Source organism: Chroicocephalus ridibundus, chromosome 6 (assembly GCF_963924245.1).
Source record: "Chroicocephalus ridibundus chromosome 6, bChrRid1.1, whole genome shotgun sequence".
Lineage (NCBI taxonomy): Eukaryota > Metazoa > Chordata > Aves > Charadriiformes > Laridae > Chroicocephalus > Chroicocephalus ridibundus.
In genome coordinates, this window is record NC_086289.1 from 75,582,034 (window position 1) to 75,595,002 (window position 12,969).

General features: G+C 44.6%; 1 protein-coding gene across 12 annotated transcripts in view; it reads right to left on the reverse strand.

Annotated features, from left to right (window-relative positions):
* MCF2L2 (MCF.2 cell line derived transforming sequence-like 2) overlaps positions 1-12,969 on the reverse strand; it is a 177,734-nt gene that overhangs the window by 109,579 nt on the left and 55,186 nt on the right. For 11 of the 12 annotated variants that reach the window (XM_063339030.1, XM_063339025.1, XM_063339029.1 and 8 more), the window contains 4 exons: positions 10,413-10,503; positions 9,030-9,149; positions 3,614-3,730; positions 265-414 (listed from right to left, as the gene is read on the reverse strand). In XM_063339030.1, coding sequence (XP_063195100.1) covers positions 265-414; positions 3,614-3,730; positions 9,030-9,149; positions 10,413-10,503 — 478 coding nt within the window. The remainder of the gene's footprint in view (positions 1-264; positions 415-3,613; positions 3,731-9,029; positions 9,150-10,412; positions 10,504-12,969) is intronic. The other variant, XM_063339024.1, reaches the window with a different exon arrangement.

Below are 12,969 nucleotides of genomic sequence, written 5' to 3' on the forward strand. Positions count from 1 at the left end.
ATGAACTCTGCATCAGGAGCCCATGATATTCCAGATGTGATCCCATCATACGCTCTCATGCAGGAGAAGAGACATTTCCCTGTTCTATCATTCCTGAAGCTGTAGTAAGTCCTTTTTCATAGTTGAATCGAATGGACCTCCTGAATCCAGGTTTCTCTCCTCTTCAGTAGTTTCCACACAATGGACTCCCAAATGATGGCAGAAGCTTTGTTAAATCAGAAACCATGCATTGTGTTGATGGAGCTGTCATGAGATAACATTCACCTTCAGCTTGCTGTGGTGGTCGGTGTGTGCGGAGAGGAGCTCCTCCGTGCACTGCACGTCGTTGGGAAGTTCAGTCTCTGCGAGGTCTGTTCCAAAGGTCTGTAGCATCTGTGCTGTTGTTTTTACTGTCATCGCAAAGTTTTCAATAGCCTGGAAAAGCAAGAGCATAAAGTCACAGACTGGTTATTTCCCCTTAGCCCTTTAACAATGCTTAGTCCTTCAGGCTCTGCGCTGCAAGTATTACACGCCTGTAAAGCTGGCCACGTTTGCCCTTTCTTGGGTGCATATGCTACAAGTTGCAAATTAAATCCTGTGTCACAAGTGATCTTTTCACAGGCCTACGAGTATTATCATCTCCATGAACCAGCTGGGGAACTCCCAGAGCTTAACAGAGACAATGACACCACAGAGGACATTAGCTTCAAAGCCAGGACTGGAACTTCAGATCCTCTGCCCATTCTTGCTGGGAAATTCTCCTGTGTTTAAAATTTTAATTAAGGCTTTATTTAAGTTGAGGAGACTCTGAAAGTATATAAGGCAAAGCCTTTTAACATTTATATTTATACAGCATTGCTCACTCAGCAGCAACCTGTCTTCCCCCTGTCCCCCTGACTTCCGAAGATGTGCATCTCCCTCCTGTCTGTCTGTACTAGATGCATCCCAATCACTCCCTCCCACCTGTTCACACTGGTACACAACTACAAGAACGACTTACTGCAAACACAGTTAAATTGCATAAATTCATTGGAGCATTGCTGTTTCTTTATCACTTGTATGCACCAACACAAAACTTGTCAGAAGTTTGGGGTTTTACTGAAGAAAGGGGAAGTGAGGGAGGTGTAGAAAGAATGCTGCCTTTTCAGAGCGGGATATATTGTTCAGACTTGTGAGATGCGATTAAAGCCTTTGTAGCTAGTAACTGCATGGCATGTTTCTTCACGGTCATGCAACAATTTCTTTAGGGACTGTATTGTGCTCTATAGCTCTTTATTCTTTACACTTGTTGATCTAGACCAGCCGATGGTTTGAGTCAGTCAACAGCACCCGGGGAGCTCTCGCACCCAGTCGGGCACTACGTAGTTGTTGCAAGTTGCATTCCTTTCTCCAGCAACAATGGGAATTCCTCATTTGCAACCATGACAGTTAAAACCATACTGTGTGCTCAGCGAAAAACAAACTGGAGGTTGATCATCCTTCAAATGGTGCAGAGACAAATTACATTCCACATACATGATCGGAAGCATGGCCCAGATGAGGCAATGCTGGCAGGGTTCATAGCTGCCTTCCCTTTTTTCCCCTAAATTCATGCCTGCTTTCAACATAAGCAGCACAGACCCACACACGCTCTGGCTCGGTGCTTAGCAGCTGTAGCCTGCTGTTCTCAGCACTGAATTCACTGCATTAAAGTTGTCTGAAACGTCACACTTCTGACAGCAACACGGATAGAGCCATCCGCAACCAAAGGCCATTCAGTAAAACCCACAAGTGTACCGTGGGCAAGAAAGCTCCTGGGCTCCTAGCCATTCGAGACCAGAAAGCAGAAACAAAGAACAATGCAGTGACATTGCTGTGTCACTGCCAGTTTAAAGCTGTTTCAGAAAAAAAGCTCTGGCAGGACAAGATACGAGAACACTAGGAGAAGCAGAAAGGGTGAGACATGATCTCGGCACGCCTGAAAGTCGGGCTGTTTCAAGGTGCCGTGGAGGCCACCACCTCCCCGATGACAACCTCTTACCCAGCACACCCTTGGCTGACTGCACCACGCACCACGAGCTTATCAGCGTTTCACTTCACAGCACATTTGGCCCCAGCTTCTCCTCTGTGTGTGAGCAAGAACTTGTTTCATAAAACTAAGTTACATCTGTGGGGTTTTTTTTCAAGTCTCTGTCCTTGGTAAAAGTTTTCCAAACCAATTTAAAGAAAAGATCTGGGGATTACAGAGTCACAACCACCTCAAACCTTGGCTCACTTTTATTTGCATATTTCACCAACTATATATCGATGCTTTATGTAAATTCCTGTCATTAATAAGCAGTACAGCCCTTCCTGTGCTTCTTTTTACTTTGCTTCCTCATTTTTTCAAGCCTTTTGTTGTTTGAAAGCTTATATAGATGATTCCTTCAGACTCGGCCCTCCTGCAAGGAGACTTATGTTTTTGATACTTTTAACGTATAAACCTGTTCATCTATCTCAATCCCAACCTCGCTGTAGCCAACACAGCTATAAACGTAGCAAACCAGCATTAGAGGAAATTCAGATTGTGTGTTTGCATAGTTAGAAGCCTGAAATATTTGGTGGTTCTCAAGGAGAGTAAAGTTTTATTTCATACAGACAGTAAAGCACAGAAAATCATAGCAGGAAAGGGACAAAAGTGATTTGACTCAACAAAGCTACCTCAGAACAGCTCTCTTCTCGAGCGTTAGACCTAACTGCAGGTTAGCAACAGACTGAAGGCCCGGGCTGCTCGGAACACTGCAAAACACTGGGGCTCCTTAGATGCAAGCTCCAAAACACCAGTCTTGCAAGTAGACCCGCAAAGAAAGATGCAAACATTGCATACAGTCTCCGCGAAATGCATTTGTTTCCCAGGATCAGGGCCCAGCTTCGCCTGGAGAGGATCAGACAATATTTTGGCTGCGGATGTGCCAGAGTCTGGGGTCTCGTTTTTGTAACCAGTCACCTTTTCTAGGCGCCATAATTGTTTACGTTATTTTGAACATCCACTGAGATGCATTAACCAACCCAAAAAGGGAACAAACAAACCTGTAACAAGTTTCCTCAAAGGCAACAGAATAAAAAGTCTTTCTGCCTTCCTGCAATTATTAACTGCTCTTTGGTTGTTCAAAGTAAGACCCAGCTGGAGCGCATGTTTACACAGCACAGAAATGAAAACGCAGAAAAACAAAATCTAGTGTCTTGAATGTTTTTCGTCTCCTAAAAACATGGACATAATTAATCATTAAAGTGAGAATCCTGACCTTTGATTCAGTAAAGTGCTAAAGCATATGTTCCACTTCAACCAAGAGCTGAAGGCCTATGAGTCTCATCAATTATTCAAAAGCTAAGAATGTGCCAAAGGGCCTTGCTGAGTAAAAATACTATGACACTGTTAGGCCCTAGCCAGGTCAACAGTGAGATAATACAGATTACTACTGTTACTACTTCTATTGCAAACTTTTGGGGAATTTACCTTTCTCCGTTTAAGTCATGGATTTCCTCTTTCCATGAATCCCTAGCAGAATGTGTAGGCTGAAATGCAGCTGAAGAATTACTACTTAACGGTTGCTCTACATTCATCATCTGGACCGTTCTGGGTGTAGACACGTGGAAGAACGACACCAACACTCACCGTTCGGTGATGTATCCACTGACTGTGGCCATACTCCAGGGTTCCTCCCAGCTCCCGCGTCAGCTGACTTTTGTCGATATAGCCATGCAGATCAGAGACGGAATTTAACATGATGATCTGAAACGAATCCAAGCACAACGGACTGAGAGAAATAGCGAGCCCTTTCAGTCGTTGCTCCTAGGATCTGGGTTTGCCTTAAACATATAGACTGAACTGCAGCTCCACCACCAGCAGCAAGTTCTGCTGTATTTGTTCACACAATGGCCACAGTTTATTTCCACTGGGTTTCACCTTCTCAACATGTACGTGGCCATTCTTGAACTAACCACAGTCTGACCTCACCTTGCCCCTTGCTAAGCTGAGGACGCGGTCATTTTACATATGCATCAAGAGCAAAAGTATGGTATTTATAGTGTTCACACAAACTTCCATTACGTAATTTCTATATTTTCTAGATAACTTTTACAGAGAAATGGAGGAGTGGGCAGGTTAAACAGCTTCCTCGACACTAACCACTTGATCCAGGGAACTGCTGAAATGAGACCACTGAGAATAAGTTTTTCCTTTCAGTTGCATCATTTTTATGGCACTGTACGTCCACCGAGTTCACTGGCATTATTCTGTTTTAAACCATGATGAAAGAGAAAGGAGGGACAAACCCAAATCCATTTTCTTATTTTAAAGGGTCTCCTTACCACTAGGCCTGCTAAATGAAAGCAAAAGATTTGCACAGAGCTTCAGGTAAGCAGTATTACCTTTTGGTTAGCACTGGAAATCTGGCAACACAAGCAGTCGCACAAATAATACACACGTGTTCAATTATGCCTTGTCGTTCTAAGAGCTAGAAAACACACCATGATTTGAGCAACAGAAAAACAAGATGTTGAGCACAAATGACTGGAAATGTTAAGCCTTAGACTTTAATATATGTCAGATGTATTACTTCACTCTGCTGTTTAAAGAAAGGATAACTGGCTATGCCTGTCAGCAGGCTCCAAGGGAGCACGGTAAATACACTTGCGCTGTGCACAATGAGAGGAGCACAGAGGTATGGAGGCAAGCGGATGCATGTTCTAGGCTGATAGCACTTTAAGGAAAGTCTTGAGAACAAACCTGAACAGGTTTTTAGCTGATCTTTGTTACAGAATCATTCTAGAATAATTTAGGTTGGCAGGAGCCTCGCGTCTCTAGTCCAGCTTTCTCAAAGGCGGGTCAGCTGTGAGATCAAACCAGGTTGCTCGGGGCTTTATCCGCCCGGGTCTTAAAAACCTCCAAGGACTGAGTCTGTACAGCCTCTCTAGGCAGTCTGGTCCACTGCCCAATCCTCTCTGTGGTGATAAAGTTTTTCCTTATATCAAGTCAGAACTGCCCTTGTTTCACTTTATGTCGGTTATCTCCTGTCCTACAGAGCACGCAGAACCTGGCTGAGAGCTCTTAGTAACCTGCATGGAGGGACTGGAAAACTGCTGCTGTGTCACACTAACTGTCCCAAGCCTTCCCTTCTCCAGGCTAAACAAGCCCAGTTGCCTCAGCATCTCCTTACGGAGCACATGCTCCAAGCCCCGACCTTCCTGATGGCTCTCTGTTGAGCTCACTCCAGATTAATATTTTTCTTGTCTTGGGGGAACCAAAACTGGACAGGGTATTGTCAGTGCAATCCAATGAGAGCCAAGCAACGGGGGATAATCGCTTGTCTCGCTCTGCTGGCTGTGCTCCCGTTAACGCTGTTGCTGTTGAGGCAGGATGCTGATGGCTCCCGCTGCTGCCAGCGCACACTGCTGGCTCACGCACACCTTGCTGTCTACCAAGTTCCCAGGTCCTTTCCAGCAGAGCTGCTCCCCAGACTGTCAGGCTGTGTTGTTGTCACCAGCACAACACCGTTGTGCTGCTGGGAGGGAAGAACACGGGTTCTTCCTTCTGGAAGGAAGGTCTTCCCAGTTGCGGGACTTTGCATTTGTCCCTTCTGTATTTGATAATATGCTGGCCAGGCCATTCCTTGAGTTTACGTTCCAGTGTACCAACTGCTCCTGCCAATTTCGGGTCACCTGCAAACTTGATGACAGCACACCCTCTTGCCTCTTCTGGGTCATTAGAGAAGTTGTTAAACAGGGCAGGTCCCAGCAGATATCACTACACCACTCCACTTGATGCCCTCCTCCAGGTAGACTATGACTCATTAACCATTACCCTCTGAGCCCAATTATGCAACTAGTTTTTAAAACCATCTAGTTGTCTACCCATCCAGACTTTAACATCCTCGCTTGGATACAAGAATATTGTGGGAGACACATCTGGTCCCATGGATCTATGTGGGTTAGATATTCTCAAGCAGTCCTTGACTCAATTCTTTTTAACTTACAGCCATTCTCCTTGAATCCTGATTCTAAACACAGAGAGCAGGAGACCTTGTTGGTGAAGAAACTGAAGGAAAGAAAGCACAGAGTACCGCAGCCAAAGCTAAAGGGAAAGCTATTCCCTGAATGTGTTACCAAACACTGTTTGTTATAGTCAGAGCCAGAAAACTCAAAAACTAGATCATTTTGGAGCAGCCTCAGACTGGAATGTGAAGTCTATGCACTACTTCTGAATGGCAAATCACCTCTGAGAAAGTAAGCCTCGACTGCTTTGTAGCTATTCCCCATCAGAGAAGTCGCTGACAAGTTGGACATTTCTTGATACTCCAAACTTCCCTGAAACTACAGAGGAACCCTGTCATGCCTTTTTTTTTTTTTTTTATAAGGAAACCTGATACACTCAGCATGAGCCACAAAGAAACTTGATTAACATTGCCAGCTATGGTGCTACCCGACAGGGCACGAGCCTTCACCCACAGGCATCTCTGCAGGAGAAAGCCTAGGAGCAATCCAACATCCATCTAAGAAACCAGCCTTACAGAGCATCAGCACCTCCCGTACCTCTGGCCAGGCTGACGACAGCCACGTTCAGTACGATGAGAACACGAGAGCGCAGCAGTTTAGAAGAGGAGGGTCTGCATAAGCAGGTCAGCACGGAACACAGAGCTGCAGTGGGGTTGCTTCATGATGGCTTAGGCCATCTGAAAGAAGTTGCAGTCTACAAAGGTCAAAGAAGTGCCTGCTACAAACAGATTATTCATCCTTTTGTGTAGGATGTGAAGATGCTTGAATTCCCAGATTTGATCTCAGATGAACCCTGGTATATTTCCAATATTTCTTTGTCTTGCTCCAGGTAATGAGATTTAATCAAATAACTATCCCAATAGAGATTTACCTCAGGAAGGTTTATTAACTACACTTGTATATCAGTAAGTCATAAAATCCTGCATTTCCTTATGGTGTCTTGTTTATTATTTCAGCCTCTATTTCCTGCTCCTGTTTGATCATCTGGCCTCTACTCAATTCAGTGTTGATTTAACCCAGCAAATCTATTTTACTGAACGTATTTGCAGTCTGATACTCAGATAAAGTGTTAAACAAACATGTCCTTAACAAATGCACACCACATTCCTGAAGCCCCTTTTGAACGTTCATGTCCTGGCCCTGACTCGCGTGTAGTTGTGATAGGCCACGGCCCAGTTATATTAACGTTGTCATAGTGCCAAACACACAACTTGAACCATCAACCTGCAAACAATCTAAAGGATGATGTTGGTATTAAAGATAGGTACTGATACCTAATTCCTTGAGTAAGGATCTCTCCCATGGGACAAGACCTCTCTAGCCCTGTTCTCGTGCTTGGCTCGTAGGATGCTATTTTCAACAGGGACAAATAGATGTTGCACTCAGTAACCTACCCATTCCGAAATTGGGCTACGCAGGGGCATGCCCAGATGATCTTTTAAGGATGGGCTGCAAACACAGCTGAAAGGCCCCTCCAGAGAGCATGGCAGACCCCAGGAACTCCGGAGACCTTTAGCACAACCCTAAGCACCTTACAGTAACACAGGTGGCAGCCTATACATCAACAGGCCAGGCTGGCTGCAGGTGTCCGCACGGGAGGCAGGCAGGTCTAGCAGCAAGCACACCGTGTGCTTAGCTTCTGTCAGACTGCTCTCTAGGAGCTCTGTGGACAAACCCAAGATGGCTCAAAATTTGAATGTCCAAGAAGACCCCAAAAGAAACTTATGTCTTGATTTTTCCTGCCTGTAAAAAAGGTAAGTTACTATTTAATACTTAATGCAGTGCTTGACCCCTGCCTAGAATTAATGTCCCTTCCAACTTTGATGGTTTCGAGTTGGATTTGAAATGCAGCACTGGCATCAAATGCATTGCTAAAAGGATAGAAGATGCTGAATTGCTAGAAAATGCTAGTCCTTGATGAAGTTGTCTTTTCCCGGGTTGCAGTCACTGGTACAACAGTTGCTATGGTAACAGATTGAGGCTTATTAAATACAGGAACATCCATTTTTCAAGGTGAAATAAAATTAAGAGATTTTGTTTTGTAATCAAACATACATTTTTACATCAATTTTGCATTTTAAAAGCCACCCGTGCCAAATTACAGTCAATGTTACAATTTAATCCACAATAACGAAATGAATATTCATGGTTCCTTTTCTGTAGGCATTGTAATAAATGGGCTGCTCTCGCTTCAGTGTCTTAAACACCTGAACTTCAAACATAGGTATTGACACAACTAGAATTCGTTGGAGGAGAGCCACGGGTCTTTTGCCAAACAATCACATGAAATCACTCCAGTAAAGTCATTGTGGAACACAGTATGAGTCTGTTCCAGGACGAAATACCATTAATCATCATCATTCAAGTTTATTTATAAAACAATTTGAAACCACATGCAAACCATGTAGCTAGGAACAGTTCTCATAGAATATTCTAAAACTTAAACTCTTTCAGGATTGATAACCTGCTTCAAATCACATTCTCATGAACCCACAGCATATGCCAAGTGCATATAAAAGGAAGTAAAAACCAAACTTTGAATCTTGAGGGCACAGGGATCACTAAAGGCATTCAGAATAGGCAGTGCTACGCAAGCACTGAAGGGGGGCGCTGTCAGATTGTCAGCAGTGCCACAGACAATACATAAAATAGTGCAGAATTCAGCCCGAGCCTTTCACTGCTCTGTAGTCCTAAATACTTATGTTTGTCACTTGACAGAGAAGACCTACCTCTGCCTACACCAGGGGAACAGCTTCACTGAGTTAAGATGTCAATACTTAAAAACCAAGTCACATTTTGCAGCTACACTGACCTTCTACATGGGAAGATGTCCATTAAATACTGTGAAGCATCCGCTGGAAATGAACTCTTTGGCATTACTATTACATACACCATACAAACCCAGATCAAGTCCCCAGTCGCCATTTGCAACCACATTTCAGTTATTGGGTTATGAGAAATTGCTGACACCTAAGAACTGCAGACATGGAGCATGGAGATAAAGAAAACACATGGACAAAAAAAAAATGCATGCTTACCGGTACCTTCATTTTAAAGTCATCTCGATAGAGTTTAATGCCAATGTCAGCGATTGTCCTTTGGATAAAGCGGGAGGGTCGCAGGACAAACACCAGCTGCAGGTTTCCTGGGAACGCTCCCTGCGAGAAATAGAGAACCATTAGAAGCACAACTCTGCCTCTCAGGAAGGCCAAGGGAAGTTTCAGCCAAGCCTTTCGTAAAGGGGGCAAAGCAGGCAGGACTTACTGGACCTTGCTCAGTCCAGCTGCTAATAGTATCAGCTGGTCTATTCAGCATGTGCCCACTGTCACAATCTCCGAAGCCAACAGAAAGACCGGCCCATGGATTTTACTGCATTGCTTTCTGATACAGACTGCTTTCATTGCTCGCTTATACATTGCTTTCTGATTGCTCGCTTGTACATTGCTTTCTGATATGGATTTAGCACAGAACTCTCAAGTTTCTGCAGTAGAGCCTTCCTCCCCCAGATTTGAACCACACCGTAGGTTTTCCCATTTTTTAAGGCTGCAGCCACTAGGGGGCAAAACTGGCTACCCACGCTGGACTTGGGGAAAGAAGCTGGTGGCAGGGATGAATTCCCGGCGCTGACCTACCTTCCCACTCTGAAAAGGATTTTTAATGTTTTTAGCCTCACATATTTTTCCCCACCTCAGGCACGCAGCACGTTCATCAGACACGGCCCTGTCTGCAACACCCAGCCTACATCTCTCACACACTCCTCTGAGCTCATCGAGCATAAAAAAAGAACAATTTCTAGAAGAGGGCAGCTAAAAAGAACCGAGAATGAAAAGCAATTCTGCCTAAATTCCTTGAAAGAACTTAAAGTCGCCTTGGCCATCCCTCCATCCTACACCTCTGTGTATAAGGGCTTGCTCCTCACACAGCACGTGTTCCTGGTAATAAATCTATAAAACCAGCTGCTTTTATTAGCACTGAAAAATCAGTGCTTAGCTCTGACTTTCGTAAGTGAGATATAATAAACTATTAAGAGCCTCTGACAGAGCTCACTTACTACCACGCAAACACAAGTCCCTTGGGATCTGTTTCTTTCATAAACAAGCCACGTCATCGCTGCTCAGTGCGCAGAAGGGTACCTCTGCTCTACCCTTCCAGGAACCAACTTCAAATTACTAGGCTTTATATTGCAGTCAACCCAGCAAATAAGAAATTTGCCATAATTCAGCAGTAAACAAGGCTGTGTGATTTGTTACTGCAGCTTCCTCCCTCTCTTATTTAACACTCGTGAGCTTCAGGGCAGGGGGAATCTGCATCCACAGCCAGAAAATGGGAGCTAAAAATGAGGACGTGAGACTATGCTGTGCCGAAGGTTCAGCAGATAACTTTAATTTCTAGAAGATAAATAACAAAAAGCAAGCACTTACTGCTATCCGTGTCAGGGATGCCTTGACCGCGCTCCATTTGTCCCGTCGTCTGTCTATGATGATGATGAAGCCGATGCTGGCAGCCTCCAGACTGCAAAACAGATGAAATAAGTGTGCTGGGTTACACAGAGATACTCCCGTTCCAAGGAAGCGTACTGCAGCAAAACACAGCCTCTGTCAGATTACCCTCTGAGCCCATTATGAAAATGCAACGTACAGGGGAAAGAATGAATATTTGGCAGAAATTCACATGAAAACGAAAGGCGGCAAATTTTCTCTTTCCAGCGTAAGGCTAGCAGCTTACGCAAAACATGAGTATTTTATCTTCTAAACCTCTCAGCTGCTATGCTATCCTGCTGCCAAATCTAGGTGATAGGAATAGTTCAGGATCACGAATTACACTGTGCGGCACTGAAGGCAAAAACCTCAGATCTTGTTTTCTCTGCAAAATAATGCAAGTTATTAGACACCCTGCTTTAGTCTTCATTCTCCAGGTATGCTGACATCTGACAAGGCACTTGGCTCCAGGGAGTCAGCATCTCCCCGCTGTCCCCACCGTGCCTGCGTACACAATGCCCCAGCAATTCTGGTAGACAAAGCAGGAATTGAAGAGTTTTATCGTGCCAACCACAAACTGGTTCTAGGGTTGCAAGCCATTCAAAAGTATCCTTTTAACATATTGGCTAGAATAACAGTTCCTGTTCCTTCTCAGTACTTTTCAAGGAGGATCTATGAGGCCCTGATTCGATGCTCCATCCCATCTACGTAGACATCATAAACACCCCATCCCCTCTCTCAAAAAAATCCCACTGTGGCGTGCAGGGCTTCAGTGGGACTGCTCGACTCTGCCCTCCCAGAGCGCTCACAGGGGGACAGAAGTCCTTGGAAGCCAAGAGGCACGCACTGAGAAAAATCTTCAGAAAATTCATTATAGCAGGACAGCCCAGTCGTCTCCAGGCAAACCAGAGGCAGGCAGAAAGAGTATAAACGTTGTCAGAACCTAAGGACATGCTGCAATCAAACATCTAATTACAGATTAAGATCAAGAAAAACTGTAAAACATTTCCTTCATCTCTTTTCCATTGTTCATACAAGAAGCATCCCAGGAACACCATTTCCATGGGCCAGTTGGTGCAAACTCATGTCAATAATCCTGAGCCTCTGCTGCAGCTCTGCAGGATCAAGAACAGCAACCTGGGAGCCAAAGTATTGTGCAAATCTGGGATGCCATGCAAGTGTTCCCTGTTCATGTGGGTACTAGGAAAGCGTGCTGAATTTCCCACTTCCATATTTTTATGGCATTTCTCTGAGAATTATAAGATTCAATGACAGTAGACAACCTTTCCTCTTAAGTACTACAACATGCATCTCTTTCTGCGGAGCACAGCAAAAGTGTTTGCAGCAGTGTCTCTCAAGCACAGAGAAGAGAATTTGCTAGTTTCTCTTTTTATATATGTACAAATATACGCATATCCGTCAATAGCCCGACAAGCGTGCCGAGGAAAAAGACGCCCAGCATGGTATCTATGTGTTTGCTCTAGATGTTAGGGAAAAAAGGTTCAGAGGAAGGCAACAAAGAAATGGCGTGTATTGCCAACTGCTACAGAAAGGGGGTGAGAAACTAAACACAGAAGTCTCAACCTGGGGCTACCTAACCTACCCAGAAACATGCACTGGTTTTATCCGACTGCTTCTGCTAACTGGGACCAAAAATTGGTTTGGAAGTCTGGTAGGCATGAAAGGCCTGGGCAAGTCAGCCTCAGGCTCCAGCCCGGCAGGCGGCACCTCTGGGGAGGTGCCTAAGGGACACTCCTAAGGGAGTCACATCGGACGAGGTCAGGCTTCTTCTCTCTGCCCTGACAGCAGACGCTGCGTGTTATAGGTGAGGTGCCAGGAACTCTGCTTACATCTCAAACAGAGAGGCTGGGCTAAACCTGCTGGCAGTCTGGGAAACCAAAACGAGCACAAGGCCCTGTGTCATTTTCCTTCTTTGCTTGTGTGACACATGTGTGACACATGTGTGACACATGTGTGACACATGTGTGACACATGTGTGACACATGTCCAAAAAAGTCTTTTTTGTTTAATTTGCCAAGAAACATTTAGGTCACTACAGAAAGAAAACAACTGCTAGAAATTGTAGGATGCAAATGCATTCAGGAGTTGGGGGGGGACAAAGAAGGGAGGGGGTCGTTTTTTTGCTTCTCTGTTCCCATTTAATACCTCCAGCACAGCCTGTCACTCCATGGACTGACATCCATGTTAATTTTTGAGACCCATGTTAAAGCAGCAGGAAGATGGGAATGTGAGAGGGCATAGTTTGAATCAAATGGATCACCAAAATATGGCCTCTACTCCAAAGAACCAGAGAATATATATTGTCATCAGCATCTAAATCTGTTTTCTGCTCAGACTCACACAACCAACCTGCAGCCCCTGAATATCTCTCAGACAATAACTGGATACACAGAATGAGGTCCAAATCTGATGCAGTACCATTGAAACCAGCGATTTATAACAAAATGACCAAAGTATGTGTGTTAGCTGAAGTTAATAA